The sequence below is a fragment of the Callithrix jacchus genome, chromosome 4, assembly GCF_049354715.1.
Source record: "Callithrix jacchus isolate 240 chromosome 4, calJac240_pri, whole genome shotgun sequence".
NCBI classification, from domain to species: domain Eukaryota; kingdom Metazoa; phylum Chordata; class Mammalia; order Primates; family Cebidae; genus Callithrix; species Callithrix jacchus.
The window spans coordinates 167,637,001-167,654,792 of record NC_133505.1 but is presented as its reverse complement, the minus strand read 5'-3'; the positions used below and the strand labels follow the sequence as shown (position 1 = coordinate 167,654,792).

The following is a 17,792-nucleotide window of genomic DNA, read 5'->3' as shown; positions in this document are numbered from 1 at the left end:
CTGCGTTCTGCGGGGTGTGGGTGCTCACCACGAGGGCATTTAACCCACTCCTCCCTCTCCCCCTACCTGTGAACTAGAAGTTACATATGGGTGCTTGATACTCTTGAGAGTGACGGTTTTCCCAGGAACACTACACACATCGCAGGGACATGGTGTTCACAGAGCACAATCTGAGTGCTGATGGTGTTTATGGATACTGAGCTCTCATTGCTCCGAGGCCTGATTTAGTCAGATTTCTAGTCTTGCCAAGTGCCCAGATAGGTGGGAACCTGGCAGGTAAACTGGCCCTGATGACTGGACATGGGCTGTGAGACGTGCCACTGGGTGTTGGAGAGGAACAGAAGTGGACCACAGAGCCTGGGAGGAAGCCGGGACAGAGGCCAGAGGATGATGAATGGGGACAGGGAGTCCAGGGCAGGGTCAGGGGAGGCCAGGGCTGCACAGGATGTCGCCAGCACCCACCACTAAGCCAAAGATGACTTACATGTTCAAACTCAAATGCCAGATTCCTCCATCATCTGCCTCTCTGTCTCCCTCCACACACATGCCTCTCCCCAATGCTCCCCAACCCAGTTAACAGCCAGTCCTTCTTCAGCTCTTGAATCCTCCTCTGTCTCTTACACCATGTCGAACCCAACAGCAAGTTCCACTGGCTCTGCTTCCAGCATATATCCTCCTAAATATGATCATTTCTCACCATTCCCAGCACACACACAGTCCACCCCTTCCCGCACCCGGCTGACTGCTGTAGCCTGCTCTAGCACCTGGCTGCCACCCAGATCCTGCTGCACTTCTTTCTCCACACAGCAGCCAAAGTCATGCACTGAAATGTGTCCCCAGGTCCAGGCACTGGACATACACCGGTGGGTAATACCAATCCCTTTGTAGCAGAAGTTCTAGTAGACTGTATGTCAGGTGGACCAAGTCATACATCACACTAAACTTCCAGTGACTTCCTGTCTCACCAAGAGTAAAAGCCAGACCCCTTTCAGGGACCTCTTGGCACCGTCTCCTCTCCTTCCTCCTTGACCACTCAGCTCCACCCTCCTAGGCCTTCTTGCTGTCCTTGAACATGGAAGCCCACCCTGCTTCCCCATATCCCCAGAGAGCCATGTGGCTGGCTCCCCTTTCCCGTAGGTCTCTTCTCACATATGGGTCATCTGAGAGGCCTCTGGGCCCCGCAAAAGGATCAGCGCCCCTGTCCCCCAGTGGCATTCCCCAGCTGTGCCATCTGTCCCTCTCATTGTCTCACAGCACATTCTTTTTTGGAGACGGAGTCTTGTGTTGCTCAGGCTGTAGTGCAGTGGTGTGATCTCAGCCCACTGCATTCCAGCCTGAGTTCAAGCGATTCTCCTGCTCAGCTTCCTGAGTAGCTGGGATTATAGGCATGCGCCACCATGCCCAGCTAATTTTTGCGTTTTTATTAGAGACAGGTTTTTACCATGTTGGCCAGGCCGATCTCAAACTCCTGGCCTCAGGTGTTCCGCCTGCCTGGGACTCTCAAAGTGCTGGGGTTACAGGTGTGAGACTGTGCCCATCCTCTCACAGCACTTTCTGTAGTTATGTGGCTGTCTGTTTATTGCTTGGCCACTAAGCTCCTGGGCAGTGCTGGGTATCAGTGGGCTCCATATCAGCACCTGGTGATAGATGAGTAAGAAAATGGACTGGTCCAGGCCTGGGTCATCAGACACACATCGTGTTGTGGCTTCATGATCTTGGGCTGCTCTATGGGAAGGGAGTTTAAAGTCTCAACGTTGGGGCATTGGAGTGGCAGTGGGGGTGTGGGTGGGGGCCGGGGGGAGCTCTGGGCTCTTCCTCACCCTCTCCTTCCATTGAGGTGCACTGAGGGTGGGACGTGCTGGGCCTCTCCCTGCCTCTTGTTACCTTACTCAAGCTAGTGGCCTGCCTTGGCGCTTCCTCTTCTGAAAGCTCCACCTGCGAGTGGTGACACCACGGGGCGGAAAGCTGTGTCCACTCCTGAAGCTGTCCACTCTGCATCCCTGTGCTGTCATCTCCAAATGTCAGGGCTCTCTCCAAAGAGCAGTGCTCAGTGTTCCTCTCCTGGGTTTCAGAGGCTGTGTCATGGGCAGGGAGCAGCAGTGCCCACCTCTCAGGCCTTATTGTACCAGCCGCTGGCTGCCCACCCTGTGTGAAGGCTCCAGGAGCCAGGCCGCGCTGAGCTGGACGTAGTGCCTGCGATAGCAGCAGTTTACCCCGGCCTCCAGAGAGCACTCCAGGCCGAGTTCATTCCTTCACAACCTGCCAAGGGCACGTGCAGCATGGACAGGGGCACCCTGAGGGGCCGGGGTGAGGGGTGGGGTGAGGGGCTGGGGTAAGGGGGTGGGGTGAGGGGTGGGGTGAGGGTCTGGGGTAAGGGGGTGGGGTGAGGGGTGGGGTGAGGGACTGGGGTGAGGGACTGGGGTGAGGGGCTGGGGTGAGGGGGTGGGGTGAGGGGTGGGGTGAGGGACTGGGGTGAGGGACTGGGGTGAGGGGCTGGGGTGAGGGGGTGGGGTGAGGGGTGGGGTAAGGGGGTGGGGCGAGGGGTGGGGTGAGGGGCTGGGGTAAGGGGGTGGAGTGAGGGGTGGGGTGAGGGGCGGAGTAAGGGGGTGGGGTGAGGGGGCGGGGTGAGGGGTGGGGTGAGGGCCTGGCCGTTCTGAGCACAGGTGTTGTCAAGAATCCGCTTTGCCCTGCTGCTTGGTCAGAGCAGACCGATCTAGGTGAAAGATGTGCTGCGGTGCTACTCCAGTGTTTTCATTATTTTCCCTCTAAGGAGCCTTTTCATACACTTTTTCCTCTAATCACCTCCCATGACGCTGTAATACTGCAGAGGGACTGTGTATCATTCATGTGCTGTGGACATATCTGTGCTTTACGCATAAAAGAGTAAGATTTTTGTCCACCCCACGTGCCCTCCAGAAACCAGTTTTTGTCCCCCTGAGGCAAAGTCACCTCCTAATGTGATCCTGATGGCTTTCAGGAGCTTTGGGCTTCTTGGACCCTGGGCTTCTAGCCTGAGCGCTATCCAATGATGTGGACACGTGTGTGGGAAGAGCAGCTGCTTGGGAGATTCCGGGATGGGACAGGAACAGCTGGGCTCCCAGTTTGGTGTCACAGAAAGAAAGTGCTGAAAACTGGTTGTGGCAAAAATGCATATATCAGGGAATTAACTAGAATTGCTAAAAATAAAATATCAAGGTGAGGGGCCACGGTGGCACACACCTGCAATCCCAGCACTTTGGGAGGCCAAGGTGGGCAGATCACGTGAGGTCAGGAGTTTGAGATCAGCCTGGCCAACATGGGGAAATCCTGTTTCTACTAAAAATACAAAAGTTAGCTGGGCATGGTGGTCGATGCCTATAATCCCAGCTACTCAGGAGGCTGAGGCAGGAGGATCACTTGAACCTGGGAGGCTGAGGTTGCGTTGAACCGAGATCACGCCACTGCACTCCAGCCTGGGCAACAGAGTGAGACTGTCTCAAAAAAAAAAAGTAATAAAAATAAAATACCAGCAAGTGCCCACAGGAGCCAAGCTCGCTTAGTGTCGTGCAGCTAGAAATGCCCCTCCCTGCTTAGAAGAGGGGGCAGAGCGGGGACAAAGGACAGTAAGTGTGGTGCAGCTTGGAGCTAGCCGCTTAGTGCACAGAGGGACTGCTTGGCACCACAACAGAGCCTGCAGGCCATGGGAGCAGCAGGCAGCCTGCCCACTTCGGGAATCCCAGACTGTGTTGAGCACCAGGACAAAAGAGACGCATTGGGCTGGGGACGCTGGCCCCTTCACGGCGCTGCTGGGACCAACTCCACACTTGCAGCTCTTGGGCTAGAGCTGGGCAGCACCTTTCTGTTTATTCTGTGCTAACCGTTTCACTTTGTGTTTTTATTAATTTTTATGCCGGGCACAGAGAGGATCTTGTGGGCACCCTGTAACATGATGACTGACCTCCAGGTCAGGGTGTTGTGTGAAGGCACAGTCCTGTGTCTTCCAGGCCTCCCTGTGATGCCAGGGCAGGGACCCGGCCCTCCGGCACTGCTACAGGGAGGAATGATACCACATTTGGAAACTTTGTAGCTTTGCTTTTGCATGTTGGATGCTTGAGGATGAGCCCTTTAATTTTTAACCTAAATTATCATCAGTTAAAGGATAAAAGGTTATAAATATATAATTCTATGTATCAATTGTTTTCAGGACAATTGTAGCAGGAGTGGTGGCGGGAGACAGCCTTGAACACCGAATGGGAAAGGAAGGAGTTTATTATTATTATTCCTATTATTACAGCCGGAGCTGAGCGTTGGGTCCAAATTACCCAGCTCGCCTAACGAGGAAGGTTCTGGCTTTATATAGGCTTATACTTTAGACATTACATGTGGAAGAATCTTAGGTTCACAGCCTTAGAAATTATATATGAAGATTTACAGCTTTAGGACTCACATGTGAAAAGGTGTCTGGATTTGATCTTGTTTTAAGTAGAAACCGTGCCTTCAGGAGAGTTTCCCCGAGACCAAGCCTGCCACCTACAGGAAGGTGAATCAGGAGGTGCCAGTCGGTCAGCCTTTTCTTCTATTGAAATGCAGTGTGGCAGTCCAAGGGGAAGTGGATCCCAGATGCCTGGGTCCTTCCTCACAATCACCTCTGTAATCTTATAATTGTTAAAATCAGATATAGCGAATGATAATAAGGCCATTTCCCCGGGTAACATGGCTCCCCTGTCTGCAGCTGTGGGAGGTCTGACTCTTGACGTGTGCTTGAACAGTGAACTCTGTACTCCTCAGGGTTTCCATCAGCAGTGTTTGGATTGTGAGGTCTTTCTTACAGCGTCTTTGCCTCCCGTTTTAGTGGACTTCTCCATGGCACTTCTGGAATGGGCCACAGAGAGGAGCTGGGCCCACCTGGTGGAGCAAGGAATGAGCAGGAGCCTTGGGGAATGGTGGGGAGTGGGAGCCCCAGGCCCTCTCTGCCTGCATCAGGGAAGAGCTTGTCTGGAGGCTTGAAGTATTGGGATCTCCAGGGAGTTTCGGGAACCCTGGGATCCAGACCAGAATGGAGCCAGGTCTTGCAGCTGCTTAGAGCTGAGTAGGGGCTGAGAACAAGGAGAGCTCTGGGGACAGCAGATTCAGGGCTGCCTGGAAGTGCACTCAGGGCGTGCTTCTTCGTTTCTTGCCCGTCTCGCTCTGATTTTAAATTATTTGTTTTGTTTTGGAATCGAATAGCCACATGTAACTTTTGACTCCCTAAAGTTGACTGGAAGCCTGACCAATGACATAAACAGTTGCATAACACGTGTTTGTATGTGTGTTACATCCGGGATTCTTACAATAAAGTAAGCTAGAGAAAAGAAAGCATTACTAAGCAAATCATCAAAAAGAGCAAATGTGTGTACTGTTCATAAGTGGAAGTGGATCATCAGAGGCCTTCATCCTTGCCGTCTTCATGTTGGGTAGGCTGAGGCGGCCAGGAGGAGGGTTGGTCTTGCTGTCTCAGGGGTGCAGAGGCGGAAGAAAATCTAGGGATAAGTGGACCAGTGAAGTTTGATCCCATGTTCAAAGGTCAGCCGCAGTAGAAATCAGAAGGGGAAAGCACTGGCTGCTGCGGGGCTTGTGTTCAGTGCTCGAAGTATTTTAGTATCTGCTCTTTGCGCCAAACCTTTGAGGTGGGCATTTTAATCTTTGTGTCCTAGGTAAGGAACTGACCACAGCTCTGCCTGAGCTCAAGGTGTGATTTTATGTGATCGTGCTTTTATTTTCCTTCTCTAGCCCCTAGCACTCCAGTCATCTCTTATATAATCATGACTTTTAGTGTCTTCAGCAATTTGAGAGAGTTGCCCTGGGCCCTCGTGTCTGGATTCAGCTCCCAGCCACCCACATCCTAACTCTGGGGTATAGGCCACAACCCATGCATGTTGGAAATGAACTCAGGAAACATTCGCTGCCATCGTTTTCCTCCTCCATCTTTACAAATAGGACAGCAGGGCCTCTCTTCCTCGAGTCCACTTTCCTTTTGTCTATCTACTTGTTTTTCCTATTAGTAATCTCTTAAGCTGAACAGCCCAATAGCAAGTATAATAAATCCAAACCTGTGCCTCTGGTTAAACCTCTTTATGGCCCCCTGAGTTTTATTCTTCAGTCGGCCCCTGAAATAGCAGGCAATGGTTTGGGACTTTGCAGAAGTCACCTGCTGTGCTAGGTACCCTCTCCCGTCACCACCCTGAAGAACTGGGCACCGGCTTTGTGGGGTTTGTAGAACTGGCTGGAACCAGAAGTGGCCGGAGAGCAGAATCCGAATGTGATGGCTTTTAGAGAGATGGCGTTCCCTGAGCCCTCAGGGAGCAGCAGAGTCAAAATAACATCTGCAAAATTTGGAAAACTGACATTTTAAAAATACGACAAAAGTTTGAAAAATTGCCATATGATATTGAAGCCCTGGCCGCATCTCTGCGTGGAGCAGACTTCCCTTTCTGTCCCGTGGCCTTTCCCAGGTGGCTGTCCTGGCCAGGGATAGGCTTCCTTGGTGGCTCCCTGCTATTCTCTGCAGTGTGTGCACCTTGGGATGCCCTCTCCACACTGTCGTGAGTCTCACAGTCCGTGCGTACCCCAGGCCTGGATGGGATGCCCCTGTCCTTGGCAGGTGTGGTGGGCACTGCCCTGAGTGGATGTATCTGTGGCTGGGCCACGTGCTCACCCACCGTAAAGGGCAAGACCTGGAGTCTCCAGATCCTGGGATCTCCGCGGACCGTGTCCTTCCTCCCTACACTTCTCCCACTGAGGTCCCTCTCAGGGCCAGTCATTTACAACTTCTCTGCCCCTTTCTAGGGGGTTATAAGCCCTTCCCTTTTTCCTCTTCTGCTTGTATTCTGATTCGATGCATTATTTTTATTCCCAGATATACTGTTTTTCAATTCGCTATCTAGTGGCTCAAATTCTTGTGATGTTAAAGCTTCGGTTGCTTTTTCTGGGTGTTTAATGTGTGTTCGTTTGGATGCCTAAACAAGATGGTAAATGTTTCAGGGGTGCTATGTTCTGAACCCATCCCCCAGAGTCATGTGTTGGATACTTAATTCCCAATGCAACAGTATTGAGATGTGGGGCCTTTAAGAGGTGGTTAGGTTGTGAGGGCTCTGCCCTTGTTCATGCCATTATTTCAGGAGTGGGCCAGTTATTCAGAGTGGGTTCCTGCTAAGAGGATGAGTTCAGTTTCTTTCCCTTATTTCTCTCTCTTGAGCACACGCTTGCTTGCCCTTCTGCCTTCCCCCATGGGATGACATAGCATGAAGGCCCTTGCTAGATGCAGGCCTCTTGACCTCGGACCTCCCGCCTCCAGAGCTATAAGAAATAAATCTCTGTTTTTCATAAATTACCCAGTCTCAGCTGAGGAAGCATCTCTCATTCAGGGTTCAGTAAGAGAAGCAAAGTCAATTAGCTGGGCATGGTGGCGCGTGCCTGTAATCCCAGCTACTCAGGAGGCTGAGGCAGGAGAATTGCCTGAACCCAGGAGGCAGAGGTTGCAGTGAGCCGAGATCGCACCATTGCACTCCAGCCTGTGTAACGAGAGCGAAACTCCATCTCAAAAAAAAAAAAAAAAAAAGAGAAGCAAAGTCACTGGGAGATCAGTGTACATCATCTCATTGGCCTTACTCGGCTGTGGGGGCTGGTCTAGCAGTCTCTGTAGGGCTGTTGTATCTGCATGTGATGCTGGAGCTAGCAGTCCACAGGGTGGGCAGGCAGTCAGGAAGGGGTGGTGCATATAAAGTGGGAGAGATAAGATGTTGGAACCACCAAGCACAAGCTGGAGCCTCATAAGAATGGGCCAAAACTTGTATCAGTTCTTTTGCATTTGGCATCGATGGGGTGGATGTGCTGCAGAAGCTGGAATCTTTGTCTCAGAGCTAAACGCAAGCGCCTGGCCTGGGATTCAGAGAAGCTGGTGGGGGATCCAGGAGAAGGAGGAGCAGTCACAGGCCTGGCCTGGGATTCAGAGAAGCTGGTGGGGGATCCAGGAGAAGGAGGAGCAGTCGCAGGCCTGGCTGCTGCTTCGCACTGATGAATCAGCAGATCAGCAGAAATGTGTGTGACCTACAAAATGGTGCTATTTCCTTTTCACCCTCCAAACCTCCCAGGAGTGTCTCTTGTGGTGCTGCCTAACCAGAAATATGCAAGAAAGGGAAGTCTTGGAAATGTAGTCCAGGCCAGCATGATGAACACTCCCCAAAGCCATGTAGAGGAATTTTCTATTTTCTTGGACATACTTCTGGGTTGTTTGAATCATTTTACATGACAGTATAAATGTGTTTCTGTGAATTAAAATGTGAAATCATTTGATAAAGAGAAAAATGGGCCAGGCGTGATGGCTCATGCCTGTAATCCCAGCACCTTGGGAGGCCAAGGTGGAAGGATCGCTTGAATCTAGAAGTTTGAGATCAGCTGTGGTCCCAACTACTCAGGAGCCTGTGGTGGAAGCATCGCTTGAGCCCAGGAGGTTGAGGCTGCGGTGAGCAGCATATGATTGGGCCACTGCACTCCAGCCTGGGTGACAGAGTGACACACCATCTCAAAAAAAAAAGAAAATAAAACTCTTTTGTCCAATGAGGTTCAGAGTGTAGTTGTCTATTTAACACCCTACTGAGATGAGTGAGAAATTTGGTCTTACCCTATCTGGTCCCAGCACTGCCCCCTCTCTGTGCTAAAAGGGTCACCCCCTAACTGGCCTCCCTATTCCAGTCTGTTCCTGTTTCAGTCAGAGTGATTTTTTTTCAAATGCAAATTGGATGTTGGTGTGTCTATTTAAAAATGCTCCAGTGGTTTTTTTATTGTCTTTAGAATGAAATCATAAATCATAACTCCTTACTCTGGTAACCCAGAAGTCTCTGCGGCGCTCTCCCTCTGGGTTTCTCTCCCAGAAGTCTCTGCGACGCTCTCCCTCTGGGTTTCTCTCCCAGAAGTCTCTGCGACGCTCTCCCTCTGGGTTTCTCTCCCAGAAGTCTCTGCGACGCTCTCCCTCTGGGTTTCTCTCCCAGAAGTCTCTGCGACGCTCTCCCTCTGGGTTTCTCTCCCAGAAGTCTCTGCGACGCTCTCCCTCTGGGTTTCTCTCCCAGAAGTCTCTGTCTCTTTCCCATCCTTCCGCTCCCCTTCAGTGGTTACAGAGCCTTTGTGTGTGATAAAACTATTATGCATATAATAGTAATTTAAAAGCTCGTATTGATTGCCTACCATGTCCAACGTCACGCTAGGTGTCTTGAATCCATACTCTATTTAATATCCACAGCGTCTCTAATGGCGTTTACCTATCCCTATTTTACAGAGAATGAAGACGTTGAGAAACATGCCAGAAGTCTCACGACTAGTAAGTGGCTCCACCAGGATCGGTGGAGACACGCCTGGATGTGTCTGCTTCCCAAATCCGCAAGGACGATATTCAGCAGCCATCCTCTTAACAGCCCTTTCTCCTTTCCCTGTGACGTTGTTCTGTGGTGTGTAGCTGTCTTTTCCCTGGGCTGTAAGCCGGAGGGGAGCCGGGATCCGAGCTGAATGTTTGCTCATCTGTACTTCGCAGAGTGTCCGCACGCGTTAGGTCATCATGCGGCATTTGTTGAAGGCATCCAGGTGCGGGGCACTTACGGAGTCTTGGAGTCGAGGCTAAGGTCAGGGTGAACCACACAGCACAGTTGCTGTCTCGTGGCGCCCGTGCTCTGTATATAGTGACTCGTGCCATAGTCACAGTTGTGATAGGGCTGTGGAGGGTGCCGGGGAACATATGAATGGGGTGGTGGGAACTGGCCTTGGGCAGGGAGTCCCACGCAGAGGCATTTGGCCTGTGACCCATAGGAAATGTGACTCTCTTGGAAGGTTCAGCTTTGTCTCCCAGACTCCCTGCAGAGTTGTGCTTTGGTGCTTATCTGTGCTCCTCGGTCAGTAATGGAAAAAACTGATCCTTCGCATCCTCCTGCCTAGAAAAACTCAGCATAGCACTACAGGCATCTTTCTACTCCATGCTAACACATTGTCCCTCCACCCCTTCGTCAGGCTGCCCTGCCAGGCTGCATGTTGTTACCCTGCCCGCGCACCCCGCCTTCTGGCAAACTCCCACAACCGACTCCCAGGACGCATCACTATTCCTTGGCTTGTGCTTCTGCTTCCACCAATGCCGTGGCCTGGTGGACAACTGAATGGGGGCTTGATGTTTTCTCAGTTCCTAGAATTAGGTAGACACTTTTTTATGGTTCACTTCTGGAGAAGGAAGGGGAGTGGTTTTGTTCATTTTTAAGGATATGGATGGCTTCCATTTGCTGGGAGCTTACAGTGTGCTCTATACGGAGCACACACTCTGTGTTACGCACTTTATGCTCACAAAACCCTTTGGGGCAACCCCATTCCAAAGATTAAGACACCATGGTGTTGTAAGGCCCCCATGGGCCTAACTGCTTAAAAACTAGACTGTGATATCTTCTAGAGGGTTCTGGTGCTGACATCTAGCCTTCAGCCTCCAGCCTGGAGGAGAAAAGTTTCCAAGGACAGCCACTTGAGCTATAACACTAGGCTCATCTGGAGTCAAGGCCAAATCCACCTGCCTTTATATGTATGTAGGGTGGGGCTGGGGTGGGGAGGGAGTGAGTCCTCTGCTACATGTGTGCTCCACTAACTGGTGATTTAAAAAGGCAGGCACATGGCCCCGTGCGGTAGCTCACGCCTGTAATCCCAGCACTTCGGGAGGCCAACGTGGGAAGACTGCTTGAACCCAGGAGTATAACCTGTAGGCAACATGACAAAATGTCTCTAAAAAAAATACCAAAAAAGTAGCCGGGCCTGGTGGTGCAGGCTTGTGGGGAGGCTGAGCTGGGAGGATCACTTGAGCCTGGGAGGTTGAGGCTGCAGTGAGCTTTCATTACACCACTGTACTGCAGCCTGGGTAACAGAACAAGACCCTGTCTCAAAAAAAAAAAAGGGTGGGGGCGGAGAGGAGGCAGGACCCTCGCAGAGCACTCAGGTGCCACCCCCTACTGAACACCATCAACTTTAAGAGTCAATTTCAAAGTCGATCACCCACATTCAACTGTTTTTCTGGACAGTTTCTACCATAGAGGCTTTTCCTGAGCCTGCTAGATTGGGAATGAGTCCCCTGGATGGGAGGCATCACTGAAGAATAACTACAAGTGGTCATCATTGCCTGAAAAAGGAATCTTTTCTTTTCGAAAGCCCCTGCAAAGAATATTTTAATAGTTCTGTTCAGACCCGCGTGTAGTGACTCTCACTCCCCCCCGCCTTGCGGGTGCTGCGGTCCCTGCTCCTGGCACCACCATCCTCCATTCCTCCCTGTGCCCTCAAGTGTCAGAAATGGGAGAGGAAAGTAGGGTATTTAATATTCTTTGATTGAGTTTATAAGTATCCCAATGAGTCATTTTCCAGGATATTAAGAATTCTGTACCTCATCACACGCTGCCTTACAAGGGCATGAATTCTTGACGGATTCTGGCTTTGTGATTTATTTTCCCCCAAGGTACTTAATCAAGGAATGGAAGTGGTTTGCCTTCTCTAGGCATCCTCCTCTTCTTCCCTGGAGAAAGTTGTGAAGTCTTTCTTGTTTTGCCTTCTGCTTCTGAACCCTCTCAAGGACCAAGGTCTGTGCTGCAATGACCCAGAACTTTGCCCCAGCAGTTGCTTTCTCCCCCAGCTGGGAGGGCAGAGTCCTGCTCTCAGCAGAGCCCCGAGGACAAGGCTGCGTGACATAAACATCTGTCTGTTGTGGTTTGTTCCAGAGCTGGTGATGCTGCTGGAGTGGTGGTCGGGCACGGAATGCACCATCTTCACGGACCCGCGCGCCTACCCCAAGTATGGGAAGGAAAATGCCATCGTGGTTCTCAACCACAAGTTTGAAATTGACTTTCTCTGTGGCTGGAGCCTGTCTGAACGCTTTGGGCTCTTAGGGGTAAGTCGGAGATGCATTCACCCCTGCCTCACACATTTCTCTGGGTCAGTGCCACCACTTGCCCTTTGCTCTTGGTCATTCAGACTTGCAGAGGAATCAACAGAGTTTCTACTTGATGAAATGTTGCGAATGAGCTGCGTTTTACTCTTACCTGGAGTCAGGCTTAACAACTTCTTCTGGGCAATCATAAGAGGTACTCAACAATTGCTCCTGCGGGGCATTTTACATGTGAATTTGTCTAATCCTTATAGCAACATGAATAGATGACGTGCCCCACTCTGTTTTTTAAAAAACTAAGTTACATAGAGCTTAAATATTCGGCTCAGAGTCACACAGCCGTAATTAGATTTGGATTTCGCTCCATCCATGTTTCTCAGTGCCATGCTCTACTGCCTCTGGCTAACAGGCAGACAGCACCTCTGCATTTTGATCACTGAAGGCTTGAGAACTTTGAGTCCCTAAGTGAGAGGGTGAACTGCAGAATTTGTCATTTTTCTGAAATTCTGATTTTCTCCCGGTTAGTTCGAATCCTTGCCCGGAGCTTCCATGCCTTTGGAACTGGGTCTCTCCAGTTGACTTTTGTCATCTGTTAACACACTGCAGCGTGTAGCGGTTGAGCCTGTGTCACATAGCTGAATCAAAGTCATCTGCGCTACTCGGGTATTCCAGTAGGAATGCCAGTGTACATTGGAGGGGGGTCAGGAAAGGTCCCAAGACTTTGCACCAGAACTTGGAGGTCAAGTTTTGCACCTGGGAACAATGCCTTGTACACAGATAAGGGGGCTGCTGAAATCACCTTGGTTTTTGGTAGCCCCAGAAGGCAAAATCGTGGTGTTTAGAAGATTGGAGATGGGGGCCATGAGGCCATGGAGGACAGATGGGACTAGATTTGGTGGGTCTGATTCCTGGAGGCAGGTAAAGATAAACTCCTGCCCACCGTTTTCTCCTTTAGTTTTCCTATTTATTCTCCCAGTGCGAACTTGATATCTGTATGTGTGTGTACATGTGTGTGTGTGTGCGCGCGCACGCGCGCAAATATATTTCTAGGAACAAGAGCAAACATTCTAGTGACCAGCATTCTCTGTTTGGAGAATTTGGCAGAGATGTGAGTTACAGCTTTGTGGATTTATTCTCTCTGATGAGAGACTGCCCCTTGGAATGTCACAATCCTGACCCCGTCGTGGATGCCAGGGTTGGATGACAGGGTTCTCCTGCCCAGGAGGAAGGATATGGGGTACCGGTGTGACCTGACTTTCGGGTCACCTGTCTCACCACCGTGCAGCTAGGCTTTCTGAGGTGCCAGCGTCTCCTGGAACTCAGACTGTAGTTTAGAGGCAGCTGGTGATTTTCCAGGCTTTGTAAATAGCTCTTGGTAGTGTTCATGCTTAGAATGTGAAAACTTCCATAACTCATGGGGCAGGAGTCCCTGAGGCACAGCAGAAAGCCTATTGAGCTTGGAGGTGCCTTCCAATTCCTGCTTGCCCTGTGGTGGCGTTACGCCCACAAGCTCCCTCTGTGTGCTGTTCACCTTATTTACATAATTTCTAATCCTTAGATATTATTATCCACATTTTATAAATCACCAGAGCCTCAGTTTGGCTGAGTGATTTGCCCAAGGACGATAGCTCTTAAATCTGATTTCAGAGCTTCTGCTCTTTCCCGGAAGATGTTGGGGCCACAAAAGCAGGGGCCCTGGGGCCCAAGACCTGCTCCAGAAACAGGGCCCTGACCACCCTAAAATGGCCCAGACCAGCTGCAGTCAGGACCAGGTCTCTAATGCCTTCCTGGCTTGTGATGTGCAGAGGCCTCATTCTGAGGGGTGCAAGTCACCTGCACCTTCACAGGGTGGGGATGGAGCTGCAGGAGCTGGCAGAGCAGGGCCATGCACAGAGGCGCTGGAGAAGCACCCAGCTGCCCAGCGCCAGCAGGCACAGGGACAGGCACAGATGAAGGAGAACAGTGAGCCCCACAACACGTGCAGGGAGGGACCCAGGCCTGCAGAGGGGACATGGCGCACAGAGAGGGGACTTTCATGGAGAGGGAATTTAATCTCAGCACGATGTAGGGTTTTACTCCCAAAGGTTTCGGAATCCCTGATCACTTTACAAGTCTGAGCGTCACGGGGGAGCGCTAATGGCTGGAAAGTGAATCCACAGCCCACCCTCCCCGCCTGCAGCCTGAGACCGCACCTCCCCAGCTCTCATTTCGTCAGTGATACTGTGCTTGTAGGACTTCACTCATTTCTGTGAACACCAAACAACTCATGCTGTGTGTAAGGGGGTCTGAGCCCTGCCACTGATGGTGGAGACTGCTCTTAGGCATTTAGAGTCTGCGGAGGCTCCACTTGCAGGTGAAGTAGGCAGGTCTGGGAGCCTGGGGCCAGGGCGAAGCCTCTTCTGTTCTCACTGGAAGTTTGGGAGCCTAGCTCAGTGGGGACCTTGGGGTTTCTAGATTCTTGCTAAAGTACTTCCCTAGGCCCTGAGTCTTCTCTTCTGCAAACACCATAGAAACAGCCAGTGCTTGCTGTGCATTCTCACGAAGCAAGGTGCTACACCAGAGCAGGTGCCCTGAGAGGACGGAGGGGCAGGCACGCGGGGGGTGCTGGCCAGCACGGATGTGAGCTGCCAGCTTGTGTCCTCCCAGGGAACCCCCTCCGCACGTCACAGGGAACAGCTTTGCCATCTACGGGAGGAGCTGCAGCCCGTGACAATGGGTGATGTTGCCTGGTGCTCGTCCCGGCCACCCCACGGTGGAAGGGTAAGGAACAGCACTGCGTCATATTCATTGTTCAGCAGCAGCTTTTGTCTTCAGTGACCTTCAGGAAAAAAAGAACACCTCATTCATCTCTCTGCTTTTTCTTAAGTAACACTTACTTTTGAGATCCTTGTGCAGTCTGCAGAATTTGCTTTTTAAAGGGGAAGGGAACAAAAGAGGGTTCCTGACCAGGCACTTTTCATCCTCACCTGTAACAGCCCAAAAGGAAATGAGTTTAAATTGATGCAGAAATTCATGACAGTGGCATTATTGAATGTAAATAGGATTTTGGGGGAAGTAACAGAGTTCTCTTTTTACCAGAGGCTTTCGGCCTTTTAGACACACTCGAGATCCTGTGTGGCCACTGCTTGTTGCACTGCCTGTCCCCAGAGGCTCTGGTTCTCCTGGGAGCTGTGCTTCCTGGTGTGTGCCAGGGCTCTGAAGGCTTTGGTTGATCTTGGAGTCACACGCTGAACCTTTCCACTGTGGTGATGAGAGTGACATGTGGGCAGCTGGGGCACAGGTCACTAAGGTGCCCAACAGACCGTGGTGTGCAAGCGCAGGTCAGCTTCCTGGGGCTTCAGGTCCCTGTTTGCTTTTTTCCTTAGCAGGCCCCGGCTGGTTACATAAGAGCATGATCGTCCCGTCTGGGCAGCGCCAGGCCCTGGCAAGCACTCCATGAGCAGTAGCTATTATTATATTCTCAATATTTATCTGCTGGGCCAACTGAGATATTTGTCTTCAGATCCTTAAAGAAGCCATGTGGGTTAGTTATCCACAGCAGCAGGACGAGACCCAAAACATAGCAGCTGAAAACAACAAGCGTCCATAAATGTTCCTTGGCTGTGTGGTCAGGAATCCAGGTGCAGCTGAGCAGGGGTGCTGGCAGGGTCTCTCGGGAGGGGCAGTCCGCCACCACTGGGGGCTATGTGTGATCTGCCTGCAAGCTTGCTCACAGGTTTGTTGCCCAGCATCCATTCCTCACCACACAGCCTTGTTTTAAAACACAGGGTTTCCCGGGATATGGAAACTGCACCCCTGAAGGTGAGCCATGCTAGAGAGAGAGAGAGCAGGTACCCGGGGCAGGAGCTGCGGGGCTGCTGTAACCGGGACCTGGGAGAGATCTCCCATCCCTTCTATCTGTACTGGCTATTGGAAGTGGATCAGTAAGCACAGCCCGTGCTCCAGCGATGTGGGGTGGGATGCACAGGGGCATGGATGTCAAGAGGCCAGAATCACAGGGCTCCTTGGTGGCCCCTACCACACAGGGACATGACATTTGGTCTGAGACCTTCCCTTGCCCCTCTTAGTAAATATATAATACAGCTGGGCCTGAACACAGATCAGAATGCTGTATTTCTGGCCTGGCACAGTGGCTCACGCCTGTAATTCCAATGGTTTGGAAGGCCATAGGAGGAGGATGGCTTGAAGCCAAGAGTTCAAAACCAGCCTGGGCAACGTAGTGAGATCCCTGTTTCTATAAACATAAATCAATAAATAGCAAAAAAAAATAGCAGCATTACATTTCTTTGCCTGGAGAAAGGTGAGAGGAAGAGAGTGGCATCATCCTTCCTAGGCAGAGGGCCTGTGTGTGAGGTTGCCCATAAAGCCTTGTATTGCTTCTTTAAAGAGAAGGATTTTTCAATGATGATGACGATACCAGTCGATACCTTCAAAATATGTGTCTGGCGAGTTTTGAGTGTGTGTGGTTCTGTAGGAGACCATGTAATGTAACACAGCACTGTCCACCCACCTTTCCCCAGCTTCTTCACACGCACACGCTTGTCAAGTGCTCTTTTTCTAAAGAGAAGTCAGGAGTCTCCAGATACAGAGGGGTGTTTCCAGCAGATATGTCCACCATGTGGTTTGCTCAGCTCTGTAGGGTCGTCTTGCACCATCCTCACCGCTGGCACCACCTGAGTGTATGGCAGATGCCCTCTGCTGCCCACCATCAGGTAAGTTCATTCTCAGCTCCGCAGGCATGGACCTCACACCAGGAGTGGTCAGGGACGCCACCCTCTGCCTCTTACCGTTCACCGATTTGGCAGGTGTGCTGGGATCTGGAATCACATGGATGAGGAACCTGAGAGAATGGTGACGACCGAGGTGGCCAGGCGAATCACCAGCCAGGAAGAAGTGGGCAGCTCACGGGTTCATACCGACCAACATCCTGGAAGTGGTCGCGCATGCTCATCTTTGAAAGTCCAGTCCCACACTGGACACAAGGGGTCTTCTTTTTTGTTGACCAGGATCCTTTGATGGTGTCCTTAACATGCCAGGGTCTGATCCCACCGATCATGAAGCCAGGGCTGCTGAAAGCGCGGGGCTTTCTCTTCCTGTGCGCAGCCCTTAGCAAATGGCCACAGCCTGTGCTGTGTGCCGTGCACCGACTCGGTATCATCCCACGAACCCCCACCTTCCTCAGTCCCTCCTGCTTTGTGTTTCGTGCCCTCCAGTGCCCCATCACCTGTGCTTCCTGCAGCTGTTCAGCAAGCACCTGTTGGCTACAGATGCTGGGCAAGGCCAATTGCGATTGCTTTCTGCCCTGGGGACGTCCTGTTTTCCCACCTGCCCCATAATGCCTCTGCTCTGTCTTCCCATCTCCAAGGCTGGCGCTATCCCACAAGGGCTGCGCTGCCCGTTCAGAAGAGAAACTGGGAAGGGGCCATGAGAACTTTTGTCTAGGCAAGTGGATAAGGGCTTTGTACAGGAAGCTCCTCTCCCAGCTGTTTGTCCTGGCACCCGTGACCATGACTCCTCAAAGCAGAGTCAGGAGTGATCAGTATCTTGCTGGTTCAGGCCTCCACGTTGGTCCTCCGAACGGCCCTCCTCTCCTCTCTGCACATTCGCACGCCTGTCCAACCCAGAATAGTTTGGAGCCCGGTAAAGTGGGGGAGGTTGGCTGGAGAAGGCCAGTCAGGAGTGCAAGGGCCCCGCGTCCTCTGCCCCACATGGCTAGAGGATAAGTCTCTAATTCCAGTCTGAGGTGAATGTTAGAGTGCTTTCATTTTGTGTTTGCTTTATGCATTTCCCCTGCAGCTGTGACTAATTGTGGAACAGGGTTCATTTTGTTCGGAGACTCTCTTGAGGCTTTTCGGGTAGTGTAAGGTCTATAGTGTTTTCCTCT

The 17,792-nt window shown here is 51.5% G+C and overlaps 1 protein-coding gene and 1 pseudogene across 3 annotated transcripts in view; both read left to right on the top strand.

Annotated features, from left to right (window-relative positions):
- Window positions 1-17,792, top strand: part of AGPAT4 (1-acylglycerol-3-phosphate O-acyltransferase 4) — a 129,723-nt gene that overhangs the window by 88,166 nt on the left and 23,765 nt on the right. For 2 of the 3 annotated variants that reach the window (XM_002747167.6, XM_078370426.1), the window contains exon 3: window positions 11,742-11,911. In XM_002747167.6, the coding sequence (XP_002747213.1) occupies window positions 11,742-11,911 (170 nt within the window). Of the gene's footprint in view, window positions 1-11,488; window positions 11,604-11,741; window positions 11,912-17,792 lie in introns of those variants that run through there. The other variant, XM_078370425.1, reaches the window with a different exon arrangement.
- On the top strand, window positions 16,451-17,384 carry LOC144582237 (putative uncharacterized protein encoded by AGPAT4-IT1; annotated as a pseudogene).